A 22,253-nucleotide genomic window follows, 5' to 3' on the forward strand; every position below is an offset into this window, starting at 1 on the left:
GCCACACACCCAGAGTTTAATGCTTCTGAACTTTCAGAAAGTACCATCCCCCTGAGCAGACCTTTATCCCTGCAGTGGAAGCACAGTGAGTCCATTCAGAGGATTCTCGTCACTGGTAAAGGCTTGTGCAGTAAAAAAGCAGCTTGTAGCATGACCAGGAAACAAAAAACTGCATTTCACAGTCATCCTCAACAGATCAGAGTATGTTTAGGAGCCAAAATCATATCCGGAAATGACCCACTGCTGTGTTTGTCTTTGTAGTGAGTATAAGGATATAAAACATTACTGAAACTGGTCTAAAAGAAACGGCTGTCTGAACAAACAGCGTGTTTAATGGTGAATTAAAACCATTTAATTCTGGTCACATTTTTCCCAGTACTTGTGACTCTGTGACACAAATACAGCAGTTGCATCATTCATGTGGTTTCTTTTATTTTTTTTATTATTGTAAAAATAATTTTTGTGTCTCCTTAAAAAAGAAAAACCTAAACATTGAATTCATTAACCTAAAAAACAAAGGCTTTTTTAAGGCTTGAGAAATTCTGAGACATTCAAAGTAATTTAAATAGTTTACCCAAAAGCCCCTGGCATTAATATCACCAAGCAGGTTTGCTGAACCATCAACACTCATTATGTTTTGCAACTGGGATCCCCTGAGCCAATGCACTGTTTCCTTTCTGCCTTCCTAGTGACGAAATGGGAAAATGTAGATTAGGGCCGTTCCACCCAACTAAAACCAGTATCAGGGAGTAGTATGTGAAGAAGTAAGTTTTCCTCAAGGTGCCCCACATCCTGCACCTTCCAATGTTGATATAAAGATTTTCCCGTTGAATTTCATTAATTCAAGAAAATATCCATGTTTGTTCATCAAACAGCATGAAATGACAGGTAACTGTAGAGATTTCTTTCCAATAAAGGGAACAGGCTTACTGCCTTTCACCGTAGGCACCAATCGTGCTTTGTGACCCGTTTCTATGTCAGTGTTTAAAACAACAACAATCGGTGATTAGTTTTAGACACTGAACCCAGCCTGATTTGCATGCATTTCGGATGATATGATCTACATCAGGGAGTGCAGATTAGCCCATAACATTGCAAATCAACTTGTTGTTGATGTTAACAACAATTCCTTTCTGTTAATGTTTATCCGGGGCCTCGACCAAACCACGAAACCAAGCAGTTAGCATCCAAATCCCTAATCACTGACGGTTTTTTTCCCCTTCAATTTTGATTATTGTGCAGTTGATGTTAAATTTCATTCAGAGTGACATGAAAAAAGAAGATCTTAAAAATCTAATTTTGCCTCCAGCTGTAAGAACCCTGGTTACCAATAGTAACCCACTTGCAGCTTCTCACTTGGCTGCTAGTTTGGTTAGTGTCCGAAAAGTGGAAAATTCATGGATTGATATTCGTCGTCATCGACTGCTTCCAGTCCAAGCATTCATTTACTTATATGAGTGTTGTAAGTGTGCTAACATGAGCAGGCTGATAAAAATATACTTGTGTACATCAATCTTCTGTAAAATAAGCAGGTCAGAAAATCAATTTTATCCATTTGCTGCGGCTTCTGTTTATTATTCATTTACTGGCAAGAGCCAGGAATGGGTCACTGAGCAAATTTAAACCATATTCTATCTGAATATCAGTCAGATTCAAATTCTCCTGTATGGCATACATCTAGCATGATTAAAGTGCTTTTGAGCAAGCTTCTCTTGCACACTTCTGGCGTCTCTGTGTGCGTGTGGAGGAAGCATAAGATAGCTTCCCTCAGGGAGCGATAACGTATCAGGATTTTATCTGCACTTTGCTTCGTGCACATGGCGAGCAGTCGACCTGCAGTGGATAAATGAAGTGCAGTGCGCACAGCGAAGCAGTATCACAGCGGAGGTTGTGCTGCGTTGTGGTCACTGGCAGCAGCGTGCTGCGGCTGTGGAAACGAAGCAGCAGGCAGATGTACAAAGATACAAGCTTTTGGTTTTAATTTAACTCCTGGCCCTGCAGTAAGAAAGTGAAATTAGTTCCCTGTTGCGAAGCGATAAACATCCAAGTGTGCTTCATTCCATTCATAGCTCGAGATTGAGCGATAGTGTTCGAGCTGGAGGGTACGGGGTTATGTGTAAGCAGTGATGGAGGGCCTTTCACATGCTGACATGAAGTTAGAAACAAATGTTGGTTGAATACGACAACAAAAAAGAAACCAAGAGGAAGAAGTTTCTGTTTGGCACTTAAAAAAGTAAAAGTGGAGGTGATAGTAGCTAGTCAGTATAACCTCTGCATATGACCTTTGACTTCTTACTTACAGAAGTCAAGAGCTGACTTAAGGGTTTTCCTGCAGATTGTCAGTGGGACTCTGTGGCAGATAAGATTGAGCACGCTGGTGTCTAAGCGGACTTTCTCACACTGCATGGGACATTGGTGCTAAAATCGTCAATAGATTTTCTCCCTGCAGCTTCTCACAGCTGCTTTTGTCAGTTTCAAATTATTTCAATGAAATCTTCTGGGGGCTTTTTTTGTTTTTCAGACAAAACAACCAAATGAAGGACATCACCCTGGGCTCTGACGAATCAGAAGAAGCATTTTTCCTCCGAAATGATAATGAAAGTATATTATTTCCAGATTAAAAAAACCCAACCACGGCAGGATATTTGTATGTTTGTTGTTACATGGTTTGAATGTAAAACCTTTTATGTGTTTTTGATGATAGATCATTATTCACTTTAGAGCAAAAGAACAAAAAAAAAGGCTTCCAGCCATATTGGCTTCACAAATGTGATCATTTAGTGCTGTAATGCAGAACTGCCAGACTCCCAATCTATGGGTCATATGCAGGCTTATTTCAAGTCTGCCAAACTAATAAACCCACTGCACAAATGACAACTCTAAACGTATGTTTCTTTTAGTGTAAATAATCACGTTTTAAAATGTTCACATTTAATGAACCATCCATTCACAAAACAGCCTAAGAGTTGTCTTAAGGTTTTAACCCTTAACAGCCTACTAGGAGTAACCCTTGAAGTGGTTCCTGTCATATTTCAGGCCTAGAATAAAATTAATGGGTTTGTGCTAGACGGTGAGGGGGGGTCTCTGCCTATTCAGGTACCCTTGGAAAAACCTGGAAACTATTCTAATGCTCTTCAAACCATCTCTTTATTGATATATACAGAGGTCTCAAAACACGTCATTAACGTTACTGGGGAAGTCGTCAAATGTTGTGTGCATGGTGTAAAGAGTTAAACACTTGTACGAAGGCACCTGGACTGGGACTTCTTTCAGGTTCATGAATTTAATTTCTCATTCTGGAGGCTTCTTCATGTCTAAAGATTGCTGAGCCCCTGTCACAGTAATGACCCACACCTCAATTCACACCATGTGGGTCACACGAGCCATCACAACGGTATTACAGGGTGGGGTCGATGACTCTCACCTTAAAAGGGACAACTGGCCTATTAATGCAGGTAATGCTGCTTTGTATCCGGAAGTCGGATGCCGGAGCTGAGAGTGACATCACTCCCGATTTGAGCACATTCCAGTAATACAACACTAAAAGCAAGAATTTGTTCTCCTCTTAGCAAGGTCACACATGTGACACAATAAAGAATTGTGCTTCATAATAAAAATGCTAAATGTAAAATCATTATAACAAAAAATACACAAAAGCAAGTTTAAGAAGATGAGGTTTGAGCTTGTTTGTATTTAGAAGAGGAAGAAAGTTTAAGAGTCTGGAGGCTGCTGCTGCAAAAGCTCTGCTTCCTTTAGTTCTCAGCCTCGTAGCTGCACGGCCAGCAGACCCTGATCACATGACCTTGTGGAATTAGCAACAGTGTGACACGAGAGTAACCTCGAAGCGACGCTCTGAATAACCTGCAAACGTTCTAGTGAGTTTGCTTAAACAAATGAACGATGGATTACAATAACTGCATGAATAACAATCTGCAGTGCAGAGGGAGACACAGTGGCACTTAACTTGGGAGTATTTCTTAAGTGACAAAAGCAAGAGACAACCAGAGATTGAACATGAGGATCGGTGCAAACGTCACCAACAGTCAACCCAAAGGTTTCTGATCATGTGCATTGCTACCATCTCGGATTGTGGGGTCCGTGGGACCGCTTCCAAATTCTGCTCCACATCTCACCTTTAACCCTAAAATCTGGTGCAGAGTGGAAGCCAAAAATATGGATTGTGTCAGGAAGAAAGCAAGGAGCTGAAGGATGACAGACAGCTGCCGTTGTTTTTCATGCTGAAGGTAAAAACTGCTTTCTCAGGCAGGACGACCACCGTGACGGGCAGGTGTCGAGATGCTCCCTCATTATTTTCCGCCTCAAATAGCCAGCATGTCCTCGCCTCCTTTTTCTCTTCTGTCTGACCTTAAACATACTCCGGACGCACAGACCTAACTGACAGGTGTGGGGGTGGTCTTTGTGTGCTGATGGTGACCTTTGAACTTTTAAGTGAAAAGAGGACTTAGCGATGAAGCTGGTGATGGACAGGTGTCAAAGGAAACGATTTAGCCTTGGAACAATTTGAAGCATTTTCTCTGCTTTGCTAACCTTTGACCTTTTAATCTGCTGAAAGTAAAATGTTAGATAACAAAAATCTTTCACTTTCTCCCACAAGCAGAAAAGAGAGAGAGATTATATAGTGCTGTGAAAACGTAATTGGTTTGTTAATAATCAAATTGTTTTGGGAAGCTTAGTTTAATTTCACTAGCCACACTCAGGCCTACTTATTGCCCGAACTGTTGAATCAAGAAATTACTTAAGTAGAGCCTGTCTGATAAAGTGAAGCACGCTAAAAGATCGCAACACATCATGCTATGACCTAGAAAAACCAAAAGCCATTTTTAAGGCTTTGGGCCTCCAATGAACCACAGTGAGAGAAATTATCCACAAATGGAGAAAACGTGGAGCAGAAGTGACTGACCTACCAAAATAAGGTCAGCGTTCACAATTCAACAATAAGAAAGAGTCTGGGCAGAAATGGCGTCCGTGGGAGAAAACCTCTGCTATTTAAAAAGAACACAGGTCCTCTCACATTTGCCAGAAAACGTCTTGATGATCCAAAAGAATTTTGGACAAATATTCTGTGGACAAGTTGTTGGAAAATTTGAGTCTAATCTAGTTTAATTCTAATGTAAAACCAATGCAGCATTTCACAGATTGAACATCATACCAACAGTCAAACATGGTGGTGGTACTGTGATGGTCTGGGGCTGCTTTGTTGAATCAGGATGACGTGCTGTATTTGAGAAAACCATGAATTCTGCTCTGCACCAGAAAATCCTCAAGAAAAAGGTTCAACTATTCGTTTTTGTCCTGAAGCTCAAAGACACAAACTAATAGTTTAACCTTGGGTTATGCAGGAGGAACACACCAGCAAGTCCACCTCTGAAAGGCTCAAACAATTCAAATGAAGGAGAGGCCTAGTCCAAGACTAAAGTTTGACATCACAGTCATGCTCAAAAACCCTCCAATGTCTCTGAATTGAATGAAGAGTGGACCAAAATTCCTCACGGTGATGAGTCGAAGGAAAAAACAATTATCACAAATGCTTGATTGCTGTTCTTGCTGCCAAGGGTGGCACAACCAGTCATTCGGTTTAGAGAGCAAGTAGGTTTGGATAACTATTTCTCCTTTATAAATGTAAACATCATTTAAAAACTGCATCTTGTATTTACTTGGGTTATCTTTGTAGATTATTAAAATGTGTTTGATCTGAAACACGTGTGACAAATATGCAAAGAGATATGAAATCTGGAAGAGAATAAATACTTTTTCCCAGCACTGTACATGCAGCCTGGATGCTAATTCCACTTTATTCCTGTAACAGGGATCTCAACAGTGCCGCTCTTGCTTTTAACAGCACTTCACTGGGAATAAAGACAAGAGTGATCTCACATTGGGTGACTGACGCACGACGGATGAAGGCGGTAGATTTGGATTGTGGAGATGGACGGTGCCAAAAGGGCTGCTTTTCTTGATAAAAGCCTGGTGCACTTTCCCTGCTTTTAGCAACCTTTGACCTCTCGCCTGTCAAATTTTGAGGGGCACAGAGAGCTAATAGAGCTGTGAGACGAGTGTACAGGGAGAGGGAGTAAGAGCACTGGAGCTTAAAGAGCAAGGGATGAAAAGTTAGAAAGCGTTACTTATTATCCAATATGGTGCATTTTTATTCATTTTCCTCTCCCGTGTAAAGATGAATGATACTAAGTTCACACCGCTGGGTCACAAATTTGTTTTCTTCATAGCCGAAACATTACATAATCACAACCTAACTGTGTGTGTGTGAGTGTAAACATGATGAATTCTGGGTGACCCTGACGTTTGGCCATTAGCAACGGGAACACGGCAATTCCCCAACGGTCCCAAACAAATAAATCCTGCCTGCAGCCGGAATAACCATTAACAAGTCTGCTAAACACTGAAGAAGAGGAGGGGGAGGAGGGGAGCGTAGACAAATCTGCGGATGGTGAGGGGAATCGAGGAAAGATGCAAAGGGGGGAGTGTATGGGTCAAGTTAACTTGGGAGAAAGGGAGAAGGGAAAAAATGGGGATGGATGTGAGGAAGTTGAAGTAGCAAGTGAAAAGCTTGAGGAGGTAGAGAGGGCTGAAAGAAGGGGAGGAGAACACAGGGAGAGTGATGGGGAGAGTAAAAAGGTGGGTGAAGAATGGAAGTTGGGTTAAATGAGGAGGATGAAAGAGATGGAAGTGACAAAAGCTGGTGAGGACACGAAAAAGGAGGGATAACGAGGGAAAGAAAGGATGGAGGGCATGGAGTTTGTAGAAACAGAGAGAGAGAGAAAGGGGGAGGGGTGGAGAAAGAGGGAGGGAAGGGGGTTTGTGGGTGAGGGATTACGAGAAGTAAAAGAAGCCCATTAGCGGAGAAGAAATGAGAGAAAACAAACAAGAAATGTGAGGGCAACACATCACTGTTATTCTGCCCACCCCCCAGAAGAATAAGAGGAAGCAATAATCTGTGTGTGTGTGAGGAGACAGCAGCGATAGCGTGGGGGAGGTCACAGCGAGGTGAGAGAGGGAGAGCGAGACGGAGAGAGAAGTTCAGCTAGAGGTGAAGCGAGAGACCTGCCGTTTTCTGTGTGTGTGTTTCGGGTGAATCAAGGGTCAGGGGTGTGTGTGTGTGTGTGTGTGTGTGTGTGTGTGTGAGAGAGAGAGAGAGAGAGAGAGAGAGAGAAGGACCTGCTGGCTCGCGTGTGGCTGGGTTTTGTTTTTTTTTGTTTTTTGGACAGCCCACGCTCCCCTCCCCCCCCCCCCCCGTACACACTTTTTTTTTCTTTCTCCGTCTCTTTTCCATTTTCATCAGTCTTATCTGCCTCCTCCTCCTGCTGTCCTCCCTTCTTGTTGAACTTCTCCTACTGTTCGTGCCCTCCACTCCTCACTCCTGTGTCACCCCCCTAATTGATGTTTGCGTTAGACTTTTTTTTTTTTTCCCCTTGGTGCAAATTTGCAAAGAAAAGTGACGTATAAATAAAGTTTGTCATCCAAACTGAGGTTCACTCATAAACTTTCCCTGCTGCCCTGATTTCTCCCTTTTCTTAATTTTTATCCCTTTTGTCCCACATTACTGCTCTTAATTTTACTCAGATCAGCACCTGAGGTACCAAAGTTGAAGACAAATAGCCGTAATTTTACGTGTGCACCCAAATGCTGCCCTCCCTCACATGAGATGTTTTGCCCAAAAAAAAGACACAGCTGTTAATGTTACGATGAAGCTAAAGGTTTGTTTTTGCAGCAGTTTTTTTCCATCTTGTCTGTGACGCTCCCCATACTAATTTTTTCTGTTGCATTTAAAAGAATAAGAGTGGAAAACTAGCAGACTGAAAAATGAAGATTGAGTTTTACTTTTATAGCACCAGATAACAACAACTATAGTTGCCTCAAGGTGCTTTATATTTTAAGAAAAAGACACTAAAAAAGAGAGAAAACCCCAACAGTAAGATGACTCCCTATGAGCAAGCAGTTGGTGATAGTAGGAAGGAAAAACTCCCCTTTAACAGGAAGAAACCTGCGGCTTGGGGAGGGTCTTTACCTTACAGTATACATTTGCCAACTAGCCCACAGTGTCATTGCTTTTAGGTCGATCCCTCATCATGTCAGGTTTCAAACACACCAGCATGGCTGCAGTAAAAACCCTGAACTCAAAGTTTGAAGGGTTGAAGGGACTTTGCTAACCAATGTGGGATCTTGTGTATGGTCTGTGGTCCTGTTCTTCTCTCCTTCCTAGTCTTTGTCCTCCTCACTGCTTTTTTCTTTCTCTTGTCCTCTGCAATCCTCATGCCTAACGGGAAATTTTGTGCAGGTTTATTTTCCTTTTATCTCTGATACAAAAAAAGAAAGTGGGTGGGAGAAGAAAGCAAGAGATAAAGGAAGACTGATGCGCAGAGCATGATTGCAGACAGTGATTTGCTGTCAGATAAAATGAAAATCTCACGAATCTCAGCCAGCAGCTTATCCATCTATGGATGCATGGTGGCGTGTGTCTTCTTTGCTGTGTGTGTGTGTGGGGGGGCGTTACTTCCTGTAAACAGGCAGCTAAAGTATGTGTTTATCCCACATGCTTTTACCTTGTATGTTCCTCAGAAACAAGTACAGATGTGCTGTGTCTTTGAGCACAAAGCCCATCCTCCAACACCTTCAACAATAACTTTAAAAGGCTTTTTTTTGCGTTCAAACATCTGCGTTAAAGTGAAGAATAGTGCGCATGTGGTCCCCACAAATACAGACGTACAAGCAGTGCAGACATACATACACAAAGCAAGGTGCGTGTGCACAAATAACTTCCTGCACACAAGCAGATGGAAACATCCTGACAAACAATATTATATAATACTCAGACAGTTTATGTGAACACTGTGCACACACTTGTATCGGCACCTAATCATCAAATAATATTTGTGCTTTAACCGCCCTCACTTGTGTGTGTGTGTGTGTGTGTGTGTGTGTGTGTGTGTGTGTGTGTGTGTGTGTGTGTTTGTTTGTTTATATGGGAGGATTAGCAGGTCAAACCTCGGCCGTGCAAGGGTGAACTCGGGGACAAAGTAGAGAGAGCTGAACGCAGAAGTGAAAAGGCCAGAGGGTGGAAGGAAAGGAGCAGAAAGCAGCGATAGGAGACGTTGGGAGGGGGTCAAAGGAGGGAGGAAAGGAAGGGGGGGAGTCCAACGGAATCACTTGTCTTGCGAAGCCAGGTTGAACCATTTGAGAAAATATTTAGGATGTTTCCTGTTTTCAGGAATAACTCTGAAGAGGTGAAGTCAGGTAGAAGCCATGACCTTTAAAAAAAATACAGATAAAGATGCAGCTTCAAGGACTACTTTCACTTACATATGACGTGAAATAATAATAATAATAACTTTTTTTATGGCATTTTCAAAGCACAGTGACAAAGTGCTTCATATTTTGATAAAGTCTCACGTTCTATGGCACAAAATAAAGGGGAACACTTAAAGAAAGGCTAATCAATAAAACAGATAAATCATATATCTGACAGGCTGTGGAAGAGAATAAACATTTATATTAAAACAATCAGTTTTGGTGGTTAGTTCAGACTGGTATGACTTCTTGGTACCTGCTGATGGGCAACTCCTGATCCAGTTAGTTTATAGCTGTTTAATAGCTCGGTGGCACACCCAGGCATGTTAAAGTTAAAGCAAAACTTCAATTTGTGCTCACAAAATTCACTATAATTTAATAATAATAATAATAATAAAGCAAATAAGATAAGATAAGATAAGATAGAACTTTATTAATCCCTCGGGTGGGTTCCTCTGGGAAATTCGATTTCCAAAAAAGCACAGCACCGACAGAAGTTACAGAGTTACAGAATATTATATATACACACACACACACACACACACACACACACACACACACACACATATAAATACAGAGACAATATAAATAAAATATACGAAGGGGATAAATAGAATAAATAGGAATAAAAAATAAAAATACAAGTGAATTGCACATTTCAAGTATTGAGGTCTATTGCACTGTTGACTATTTACAAAAGTATTGCACAAGGTATTGTACAGTGAGGTGCAGAGGCACTACAGCTTAGTTGTTCCCCCCTCCTTTATCCTCCTGTTTCCCCTCCCTCTCCCCACCAGAGAGAAGTTAAACAGTCTGATGGCGTGTGGGACAAAGGAGTTTTTAAGTCTGTTAGTTCTTGTCTTGGGGAGAAGCAACCTGTCACTGAACAGACTCTTCTGGTTGTTAATGGCCGTGTGCAGAGGATGTCTGGCATTGTCCATAATGTCCATCCGTTTCTTTAATGTCCTTTTCTCTGCCACTGTCACCAGAGTGTCCAGCTTCATGCCGACCACAGAGCTAGCCCTCCTGATCAGTTTCTCCAGCCTGGATGAGTCCTTCTTTGCTGTGCTGCTCCCCCAGCACACCACAGCATAGAAAAGTACTCCAGCAACCACCGACTGGTAAAACATCCTCAGGAGCTTCCTGCAGATGTTAAAAGACCTCAGCCTCCTGAGGAAGTACAGTCGGCTTTGGGCTTTTTTATACAGGTGCTCTGTGTTGCATGACCAGTCCAGTTTATTGTCCACCCACAGCCCGAGGTACTTGTACTTGTTGACCACCTCCACCTCCTCCCCCTCTATCTGAACCGGCAGTGGACCTGCTCTGGACCTCCCGAAGTCCACAACCAGTTCCTTAGTCTTTGAGGTGTTGAGTTGCAGGTGGTTTGTGTGACTCCATGCGACAAAGTTCCTCACCAGACTTCTGTACTCCTCTTCCTGATCATCCCAGATACACCCCATGATGGCCGTGTCGTCTGCAAACTTCTGAATGTGGCATAATTCAGAGTTGTAGCAGAAGTCAGAGGTGTACAGGGTGAAGAGAAGAGGGGACAGCACAGTTCCCTGTGGTGCTCCTGTGCTGCTGACCACAGTGTCAGACGTGATGTCCTTCAGCCTGACGTACTGTGGTCTGTCGGTGAGGTAGTCGGAGATCCAAGCCACCAGGCAGGGGTCCACCTCCATCCTGTTCAGTTTTTCCTGAAGCATACAGGGCCGGATGGTATTAAAGGCACTGGAAAAGTCAAGAAACAGGATCCTGACCGTGCCTTTTCCCCCATCCAGGTGTGAGTGGGCTCTGTGTAGGAGGTACAGGATGGCATCCTCCACTCCGACACCGTATGCAAACTGTAGTGGGTCCTGGGCATGTTGTACCTGTGGTCGGAGGAGGTTGAGGAAGAGCCGCTCTAGAGTCTTCATAAGATGTGACGTCAGTGCCACCGGTCGGAAGTCATTCAGCTCATTGGGCCGGTTCTTTTTGGGGACCGGGACGATGCAGGATGTCTTCCATAGGGCGGGCACTCTCCCCAGTCGCAGACTGAGGTTGAAGACTCGTTGTAGCGGCTCCCCAAGTTCAGCAGCACACGCCTTTAGCATCCTAGGACACACCTTGTCTGGGCCTGCTGCCTTTCTGGGGCGAAGCTTCCTCAGTTGTCTCCTGACCTGATCCACTGTGACACTGGGAGATGTTTGGGAGGAGGGGAGGGGGGGAGATGTCTTGCTGCTGAGAGAGGGATTGGAGGAGGGGGGTGTCATGGTGTCAGGAAGGGGGGGAAGCGAGGGAGGTAGGAGAGTGGGGATTGGACTCTGTAGTGAAGGTGAGGGTGAGGGTGGGGGGGTTGTGGGCTGGTCAAACCTGTTGAAGAAGTTGTTGAGTTCGTTTGCCTTCTCCACAGTCCCCCCCACTGTGCTTTTCTTGGTGTTGTGGCCTGTGATGGTTTTCACACCATTCCAGACCTCCCTCATATTGTTCCTCTCCAACTTCTGCTCCACCTTCCTTCTGTAGGTGTCCTTTGCTTCCCTCAGGCAGCGTTTCACCTCCCGCTGTGCTGCTTTCATCTCCTCCTTCACTTTGCTCCTGAAAGCCTTCTTCTTCATGTTGAGGACAGCTTTGACTTCCTGTGTTACCCACGGTTTGTTATTAGGATAACACCGTACCGTCTTAGCAGGGGCGACTGTGTCCACTCAAAAGTTGAGGTAGTCTGTAAGACAGTGTGTCGCCCCCTCTATGTCCTCACCATGTGGGCTCAGGAGCACATCCCAGTCTGTGGTGTCATAGCAGTCTCTCAGAGCATCCTCCTTTTCTGGGGTCCATCTCCGGATGGAGCGCGTTGTGACCGGCTGCCTTTGGACGAGGGGTGTGTAATGTGTTTCACTTTAGTTTGTCAGGTTGGTCATCACAGCCCGCCTCATGAGGTTTTGGTGTATTTCTTGATTCACTCTCAAGGTGTTTACACGATTGTGAGCTTCATAAAGTGCTGTCAGCTTTTCTGGTCTGTACTTCTAAAAAAATATGCTCCATTAAAAATAATTAGGAAAACAAAGTAATAATGAAACCAAAAAAAAAAAACCCCAGAGTGTTTTTAAAATAATAAAAACTGAACTGAACCTGCTCTGGAAATAAAGGTGGCGTGAATTCAAAATAAGACAAAAGCAGTGCTTAATTGGAAAGTAAATACACTGTTATAACTCAGTAATCCCACAGCAGTCTTCAAATTCTGGGTCTTTATGAAAGGAAACTTCCACGTGTCTAAAGCACGAGCGGCTGTGGCTCAGGAGGCAGAGAGGCTCGTCCAGTAATTGGAAAATCCCTGATTCAATCCAGTCCGTATGTTGAAGTGTCCTTGGCCAAGATAGTTTTAAGTCTGTGTGTCAAAGGTAAAGCGCTGTATGAATGCATGTGGAATCGTGGCTTATGGTGGTCTGTAAGGCCATCTATTTTACTACTGACTGAAGCAGGCACTGTTCAGCTGGTCTTGTCTGTATTGGTTTGATTGTATGAGTTCAGTTCCCAGATAAAGAAGTAACTGAACACCCAGTAAATTCTTGTTTCATTTGGGCCGATTTATCACGTCGCAGAGATGTAGCAACTTGTTACATCATCCACTGATTTTTGAGTCAGCAAGTTCATCGACTGGTCTGGTGTTAAATACTGTACAGACATGTCCAAGACAGGTCAGTCAGAGTGTTGTAATGTTTAGAAGTTGCTGACCACGAATGCTCTGCAGTTACACGAGTTATTTTATTAATGTACAACAGCAGTTACCTGTCGATTCAAAGGTGTTACAACACCACCAGTCCCTTACCAGGGCCACGCCCCTTTCCTTCTCAGTCAGCGATGTTAAAGAACGAGTGGTGACGTAATTAGATGTCAGCAGCTCAGTGTGGTTCTGCAGGACTTTGATACAGACGATGATTGTTGACGATTGTCGGCTATGTCAGATATGCCCGCTCCGCACAGGCATGGAGATGTTAGCCTGGAGAAAGGCACAGTCTACTGCTGTTAGCACTGTTTATATTAGCAACACAAGCTGCTAGCACCGCAGCAGCCATCAATACTTAGGTGTGTTTGGATTGCGTGGGCAAGAATCTAAGACCTACCTCTTCCTGACCACCTCCTCTTTGTCTGGGTGGACACCAAGGCGTTCCCAAACCAGCCCAGAGACATAAACTCTGCAGCATCTTGGGTCTGCTCCAGGGCTTTTTGTAGGACAGAGTCTGGAGAGATCCAGAGAGTTTGACAGCCTCGGGTTCTTTGATATCTTTCTTAAATCCACTGTCCTGCTGCAGGAGGCTGCTGCCATCGAGGAGTGCATGGGGGGAAGGGTTCTAAGTCTCCAGCAGAGGTTAGCTAGGCGGTTCATGTCAAAAATAACAAACAGCAGCGCTATATGAAGTCACCGCACAGTTCAGTGGTACAAAACCAAGTTGCTAAGTGTGTGAAATCTAATGGCGTTAAACTCAGTGGAAGACTGAAAGCACATCCATGACAGCTCGACATTCTGATTATACAAACACAAAAATGTGTGTTGGATTGAATAAATAGTGTCTCTCTGACTTGAGTATAAAGAAGAATTAAGAAAAGATAAAGGACCCTCCAGGGAACTTGTAAAAATCAATCCTATGTACAATAGGGACTAACTGGATGATTAACGATTCCATGCAGGAGTTTCTGTGAGGTGAAGCACAGTTTTCGTAAACGTCAGGACCATAGTTACAGATGTGAACGCTGAGAAAGCAGCAGTACAAGCCAGTGACTTTCACAGATTTTTCACTTCACTTAATTTCTCTCGTGTCCTCTGTCATCCGTTCTGTTTTCCCCGGTCGCCTGCCGGGGCACCTTCATCAGCTAACTCCGGTCTATCCCCTTCTCTTAGTCTTATCTATCCATCTTCATCTGCCCTTACTTTACCCTCTCCCTCTTTCTGTAAGCGCTGTTATCCATTCCTCTCCATCTGTGTCTCCTTCCATCTTTACTCTCCCTCATTTTCTCTCCCCCTTTCCTCACATGTGGTTTTGCTCTCCATCCCTCTGTACTCCATTCCTCCACCTCCTCCTCTTCTTCTCTCATCCCTTGCTCACATATGGTTTCTCTCTCTGGATCTGTGTTTGGTGTTACCCAGAGTTCACTGGGGCTCCTGCTCATATGTGTGTGTGTTTTACAGACAGAGATAGAGAGACGGCGTGTGTGAATGTCTGCAGGCTTACGGGTCTGCCTGCCTGGGCCTGTTTCTGTGTGTGTGTGTGTGTGTGTGTGTGTGTGTGTGTTAGGTAGAGTTCAGCAGGGCAGCGGCAGGTTATGCAACTGTTTGAAATGTGGGCCATTCCGAAGAAGACTCAACCTCTCCAGCTTGTTGCTTTTCTTTCCTTTCCCTTGACCCGTTTGCCGTTTACTTTCTTGGCGTTGTTGCTTTTATTTACCTAAATGTAAAAATGTCTCCATGTGGGGAACTTAAAGGTTTCTTGAGACGATTTGGTCATTTTTTTAAGTGCTGAAAACATAAACATCCGCATTAAGTTGGCACAAGCTGCAAGTGCCAGAACTTAATACTATTTCCTTTGGAGTTACCCGGACTTCACAAGTGGTTACTCATATAACATGCGGACTGATCTTCATCACAAGTGGCACTTGTAAGCAAGCATAATCTGACTAAAGCAGTAACCCACAAACAAATGTGCTTTTAATGTTCTTATTAATCACACTGAGTAATAACTCACAGTGCAGTCTGGACGCAAACAGCAACATCATGAGGTTTCCTGTGGCAACTAAAGGGAGCTGGACGGCAGCGGGAATTTTTGACCATTTCTCTGTTGGTCTCTTCGGTTCATCGCGGTTTTTGAGCAGTCTTCAGAGGGGTGTACTACCCAGCGGGATTAACGGGTTCACCGTCATCTGTGGGTTTCTAGGTTTTGTTGAACCATGATTTCACCAGCATGGTGGAATCATGGGATGAGGGTCTAGTGTGCTAATGTGGAGTTAGTGTGCAGTGCTCTTTTTTTAGTGTCACATATGTAGATTTTTTTCACTAAATGTGAGATATAAAATGTTTATATATTTCTATAGAAATTAGTTTTCTAGTAAAGATTCAATAACAATAGGACTTACTGTGATATAACAAAAACATTTTATAATTACAGGACAGTCGGGGCAGCATAGAGCAGCATTTCTACATTATGTAGAAAAACAGAGGCGTACTGTTGAAACTGCACTTCTTTTTCATATATTAACACTTCCCAGGTATTTAATATGTCTTAATAATCTGTAATCTTTACACTGACACCAAGGAGAATTTCACTGGTCCAACCCACTACTTTAAATGAAATCGACACCTCTGAGCTTTGTAAAGTTTTTGAAAGTTGCGATTGAAACGTGATTGCACCTGCCAGCCTTTTTCAAGGAGAGCACAGTTGGTGTGATTTTTACAGCGAGCTGCACCTCTATTACTTACACTCCCAATCCTGTATTTCTGAGCATACCTTAGGACTCACTCATGTCTGATATACTAACCTAGTGGCATAGATGCGACAGCAAGGTCGTGATGAACGTGATTATCACTGCTGTGAGTGAGGGGGTGGTGTGGGGGTGCCGAGCTGAGCAAAGAAGGCCAGAAAAGCTGTGATAAATGTGGTCATGGAAGCGCCACACATCTGTTCACAAGACAAACCTTTGGCTCTGAATCCATCTGAGTACATCGTAGTTGTATAAAACACCACATATTTATCTTCAGAGCTGCTACAGGTTCATGTTTCCCTGGTTTTTGAAGTGGGCACCAGCTGTTACGCAACATGTTGGTGGGTTAGTGAGTGAATCGGTGATCTGCTGGTGTTTATTTCATCACTGCTTAATGGATAATTTATCATCTCCAAAATCTGAGATCTTCCTATGAGTAAAACAGAAACACTCCCTAAATCTCACGTTCTTCCTCTGACTTTTTTTTTCTAGTTACTGGATTTGTTCACCCAGTGGGATTGGTCAACCTACCTGGCTGATTACGGCAAACCCACCTGCAAATACCTGAGAGTCAACCCACACACTGCACTGGCACTGCTGGAGAAGTGAGTAGTGATTCATCATTCTGGGATTCACACATTACTGTTAATCTATTGTTCTGTTGCCTCATTTTTTGGATGACTCAAATCCTTGTTTTGCCATTAACTGACCAAACAGTTTCTGATTCCAGCTTCTTAAATGTGAGAGTTTCCTTGTTTTCTCAGCTTTATACTACTGTTAATTTCATGTTAATTAATCTCACAAAAAAAGTTGAAGCCCTCACTGTCAAGTTTTATGAATTTTCATAAACTTCTTTCTATTGATAAAACGTCAACATTTTAGTTAGTTCCCCCCCACACATAAAAATTTAAACCCTGCCTGGCTCAAATTTGGCTGATTTCCTTATCAAGGTCTGCATCACATCCAGCATGTTTGCAGTTGTAGATCAGTGGAGATCCCACTCTGAGCTTGAGCGCTTGTGATGTGTGCTGGATCCCCTTAAGTGTCCCAGCACAGTTTTATTTTAGGGGAGAGGATTAAGTTTCTTGGAGCCAAATCTGGATTGTGCCTCAGACAACTCCATGTTCTACAACAGTCTGATCCAATTGTTTATTTTATATATTTATTTTTATTGTATTTTTTTTTGTAGTTCGCAAACCTAAAAGTGTCTAAAAAGAAAGAAAAATAATTTCTGACCCTGTACCCCCAACATCAGGCTTGGACATTTTGGACTCTTCCATTGAGATTCATTTGTGGTATTTCATAGTGAAACCTAGTTCTCACAACCAGCCCTTGCCCTTGATATACAAGTATTAAAGTCAGGTTGATTTTACACAGAAGTTGATGTTTGTCCGGTTACAGATGTACATGTGTTGGGAATGGGATCAGACAGCAGTGAAAGTTGCACAAGGAGATGACCTGGAAGGGCAAGCTGTTGATTTTGCCCCCTTCCTGATTTCTTAGACTGATGTTTTTGTTTGCATTTTTGTAACGCTTCCATTTTTTCAGATCATCAAATAAATGTCAACATTAGGCAAATATAACGCATTACAAAAATACAAAATGCAGTTTTTAAATGATGATTTCATATATTAAGGAAAAAATTCTATCCAGATCTACCTGACCCTGTTTGAATACGTCAACTTTGAGCACCCACATGTTTTGGAAAGCTGAGTTTAGTTTCACACACCCACGCCGAATTACTGCAAGAACTGTTGAATAGAGAAATCACTTAAATACAACCTGCCTGACGAAGTGCATTGTATTAAAAGATGTCAAACACCAACACATCACGCCATGACGATCTAAAGAAACAGCTGAAAAACAAAGTCATTGATGTCTGTTAGTCTGGAAAGGGATACAAAGCTACTTCAAGGCTTTGGGATTTCAGGGAATGATGGTGAACCTTCCCAAGAACACAACGACGACTCATCCATGAGCTCACAAAAGAACCCAGAGCAACATCTAAAGAACTGCATGATTCAACAATCAGAAAGAGACGGGAGGAAAGTTTCAAAGAGAAAATCACTGCTGACCACAAAGAACATAAAGAGTCGTCTCACATTTGCCAAAAAACAAGACTTTTGAGAAAGTATTCTGTGGACTGACGAGACAAACTTTTTGTAAGGTTAGAGTCCGGTTACGTGTGGTGTAACACAGTATTTCATAAACAGACCATCATACCGGCAGTCATACATGGTGGTGGTACTGTGAAGGTCTGGGCCGCTTTGCTGCTTCAGGACATTTTGCTGTAATTGATGGAACCACGATGTCTGCTTGATGTACCAGAAAATCCTGAAGGAGAATGTCCAACCATCAGTTTGTGTCCTGAATCTCAGGCTCACGTGGGTTATGCAATAGAACAAGGATCCAAAACACATCAGCGAGTCCACCTCTGAGAGGCTCAAACAAAATGAAGAAGAGGCCCGGTCAAAGTTTGGACTTACGTGAGATTTAGATGCTTTGCTGTGACTTAAAACAGGATGTTCATACTCAAACTCCCTCGATCTTTCTGAATTAAAACAATTCTGCAATGAAGAGTGGACCAAAATTCCTCCACAGAGAAGAGACGCATTGACAATTAACACAAATGCTTGATTGTGCTGGCCCTGGCAGCAACAACTCTAGTCAGTTATTAGATTTAGGGGAACAATGACTTTCTCACAACCCATATAGGTTTGGATAACGTTTTCCTTTAATAAACCAAATCATCATTTAAAATTGCATTTTGCATTTACTGTGGTTATCTTCTCTAATGACCTGAAATATTCAAGTATGACAAACATGCAATATAAATTGGAAATGAGGAAGTGGGCAAAGACAATGTATGTTAATGGATGGGTTTGGGGTTTGTGGGTTATGCAGAGCTCCTTTAATGAGAAAGCCAACATCAGATCAGTGGAAATCCAGCAGCATTCCTACATCAAATCTCATTTGAACTTTTGAACTTCATCTACCTTTTCCTCCATCTGCTCTTTTCTGTCTCCTGTCCTCCTTCATGTTCTTGACAGGTTGTTTAAGCCGTGAGTATCGTGTGTGTGTGTGTGTGTGTGTGTGTGTGTGTGTGTGTGAGAGAGTGAGATGCTTGTTTGAGGCATGTACTTACACCAAGACCAGTACTCGGGTTTACTAAAGCTGTTTACCTTCTTCCTTTTTAAAAAGGGTGTGTGCAATCTCACCTTCCGTATTACTCACTCTCACTCATCCTGAGAACATAAACTCATGTCGTGATGATACTGATGTTTATCGCCATGGCTGTTAACCATAGGATGTTATCGCTACAACACCACCCGCATCCTGTATCTGTGTACCATCAGTGTAGGGCCATAGAGCCCGAGCTGATATGAAAATAGGGAAGATAACCACACACACAACCTGCATGAACTCAAAAAGTTATAATCTGACTTTGTGGATCACCGCCTCTAAAAGTTTTCACAGAGAAACCTGAAAGTAAATACACACTTTTAAGACTTGAGGCAAGAAACAACAACAACAAAAAAAATACACACGCACAAAGTCATATGTTCTCATTCATTGTGCGGCAGAGCACCTTAATTAGGGACAGCCTTTTCTCTTCAGATAGCCAGGCCTGGTGGTCTCTCTTTGCCCATGAGGAAGCACCCTACTGGGGTTAGTCTGGTCTGCTGGGCCCCCGAACTTCCTGGAGGTCGTAACGCTCCAGTGTTCAGCTAAAGAATACAAAAAAAAAATACATGCCGAGATACACATGTGACAATGAAGGTTTTTTTCTTCTCAAATAGGCGACCTTAGCAGGGATGTGTGCTTGTTCTGAGCATGCTCATAAACTTGTGTTTTCCTGATTGCATGAAATGAACAGCCCTGTAAATATTGATCCTTATTTGTCCCTGATTGATTTCTTTAAAATCTTTTTTTATTTCTGATTGGCTCTTCTTTCTTCCCTGTTTATTCTTGCTCACCCACCCACAACCCATCTCCAGGATGAAGGAGACGAGCAGGAAGAACAACGTCTTCGCCCAGTTCAGGAAGACAGATAGAGACAGGCAGAAGCTCATCGACACCATCATCAAGCAGCTACGCAACCTCATCGCGCAGCACCACACCTAAAGCAAGCCACACAATTGGCCAACAACCCCACGAGGCTGGTGTATGCACCTTAAGTTAAAAAAAAAAAAAAACTTCAAAAAGCAACAACAAATTAGGCAGTCTAAAACTGGAAAAAGCACACTGGATGATAAGCTTGCAGTCTGATTAGTGTTAGTGGTTACATTTTGGCTGAAGACAACCATGTAAGAAACTGTCCACAGTAGCATGTTAGCTGGAAGGACATCCTTTTAAAAGCAATGTTGTACATCCTGAAAGTTCAGTTTTAATCGAGCTATCTGGATCTGCTTAGATAACCATACAGGCTTCTCAAAATGTAATTCCGTGTCCACACGTCCTACCGACTTATAAACAGAAGTCTGGTGCCATGTTATATTTTTCTTTAGTACAGAAAAAGATCAAAACGAACAACAAAACTCATCTTTCTAAAACTGTTTACTCGTCTATTAGAGCCATTTGCGATAAATGGCAGAAACCTGCTGAGCCTTGTGTTTTTTAAAGTTCAATAATATTTCCCACTGATTTCCACCAATGATCGTCTCAGTAATTAGAAAAGGTGTCAGGAGGTCTTTAGTTACCAAACGATAGATTAATAGATTGTTGGTTTTGGTCTTTCATGGTATTCGTTGATGAGGAGGAAATCTAGAAGCCCGTCGGCTATTACCTGACGATTTTGGCTTCAAGCTTAATGTTTTTGGGACTTCTGTTGTAGCTCTTCGATATCTGGGCCAAAGCTTCCTGTTCTTTGCCCGAGGCATTGTTTGCAGTCCAACAATTAAGGCTTAATTGTCTTCAGGCTGTTTGGTCAGTAGAAACAGAAACCAGAAAACTTCGATCCATCTATTTTCTGCAGCTTATCCAGAATCGGTCATGTGGGCTGCGGTCTAAGCAGAGACACCCAGACCTCCCTCTCCTCAGCCAGCTCCTCCAGCTCTTCTTGGCGGACACTTCCGTGTTCCCAAGCTGAGAGACAAACTCTCCCTCCTATCAGATAGCTCAACCATCTCAACTGGCTCCTTTCATTGTAGAGGAGTGTAGTTGAATGACCGAGCTCCTCAATCTGTCTCTAAGGGAGAGCGCAGACAGCCTTTGGAGGGAGCTCAATTCTGCATGATCGCCTCCTTTCTGACATTTTCCGCAGCTCAAGGCAGCAGATGAAGGTAGGAATAGAGACTGAACATTAAATTGACAGCTTTGATTTTACAGTTTTAGAAAAGTTATGGTACCGATATCTTCTCCTAACACAAAGTATATTCACAAGTTTGTTTTCTGGCTCTGTAACCCCAGTTACAGAGAACTAGTGTATTTTCTTTGGCTCTGCCTTAAACCTCATGATGTTCAAGAAAAAAATCTACATCATCACCAACTTCTGCCTTTAACTGGACCTGGTGTTCTTCAGCCTGGAAGGATTCTGACTTTGGTCTCTTTAGGAGCACAAGTGATAATGAAATTGATCATTTCTTTTTTATCATGCAGCTAAAAGGAAAAAAATGTAACATTACAAGTAATTCTACACATGCTGTTATCCACTGCTCTCAGATCAAATGCTCTCCGTCATCTTTGAAGCTTGAAAAATACGTTTCCAGTTGCTGGATGGTTGCTATCGATCCATTTGTGGGTCTGCTTAGTGGGAATGAGAGTTAATTTTGGCTTAAAAGTTTTGTAAGGGAATTGTGTACAAGAAACGTTGAAGCAGGTTGTATTTTTGTGCTCAATTCCATTTTCCCCTTCAGTCCTTCTCAGACTGAGCCGGGCCGGTTAAGCCACCCATCCTCACCCGGCCTTTAATGTCTTCCGCATCACTCTCCATCACTGTGACGTGATAACAACGCATTGAATGTACATCACAGAGGGCCGCCTCCCATGGCTGAATGTCTTTCTGTTTTTTTTAAGGTTGTGAAAAAGCTGGAAAAGCACTGAAAACAAAAACAAGATATTAGTGAAAATGAACAGAATGTTACTGCCTTTATCTTCTAACAAAAGGGGGGATATTGGCGCAGCTTGGTAACCCATTTCCCCTCTTAGTATATACAACCTGCAGACACTTGAAACTTGATTTGGCAACCTTATTTCCTTTGGTAGCACAGTGCATGTTGGGGGATTTAAAGGTGTGTGTGTGTGCGTGTGTGTGCGTGTGCGTGATGGTGGTGAGGTCTCCCAACATGGCAACCAACCTTTTAAGTGAAACTTGATTTGAAATGGAAGGGACATGGGGCTTGGGTGTTTTCTTTGTTGTAATGTATTACAAAAACTAGGTCTTAACAAGGGCGGGGGGGGGGATGCTTCAACATTGCAACTTGCTATAAAACGTGTAGTTTGCTTGCCACGTGGTTTGGAAAGATTTGTATATAAACCGCTGT

The 22,253-nt window shown here is 42.8% G+C and overlaps 1 protein-coding gene across 2 annotated transcripts in view; it reads left to right on the forward strand.

The window, feature by feature from the left end:
* Positions 1–21,797, forward strand: part of exoc6b (exocyst complex component 6B) — a 127,798-nt gene extending 106,001 nt beyond the window's left edge. For both annotated transcript variants that reach the window (XM_085263567.1, XM_085263568.1), the window contains 2 exons: positions 16,264–16,376; positions 19,770–21,797. In XM_085263567.1, the coding sequence (XP_085119693.1) occupies positions 16,264–16,376; positions 19,770–19,896 (240 nt within the window). In that variant the 3' untranslated portion in view covers positions 19,897–21,797. The remainder of the gene's footprint in view (positions 1–16,263; positions 16,377–19,769) is intronic.
* Positions 21,798–22,253: the final 456 nt, after the last annotated feature.

Source organism: Mchenga conophoros, linkage group LG3 (assembly GCF_057382185.1).
Source record: "Mchenga conophoros isolate Kocher_MC1m ecotype Shallow Benthic linkage group LG3, M_conophoros_male_GT1.1, whole genome shotgun sequence".
Lineage (NCBI taxonomy): Eukaryota > Metazoa > Chordata > Actinopteri > Cichliformes > Cichlidae > Mchenga > Mchenga conophoros.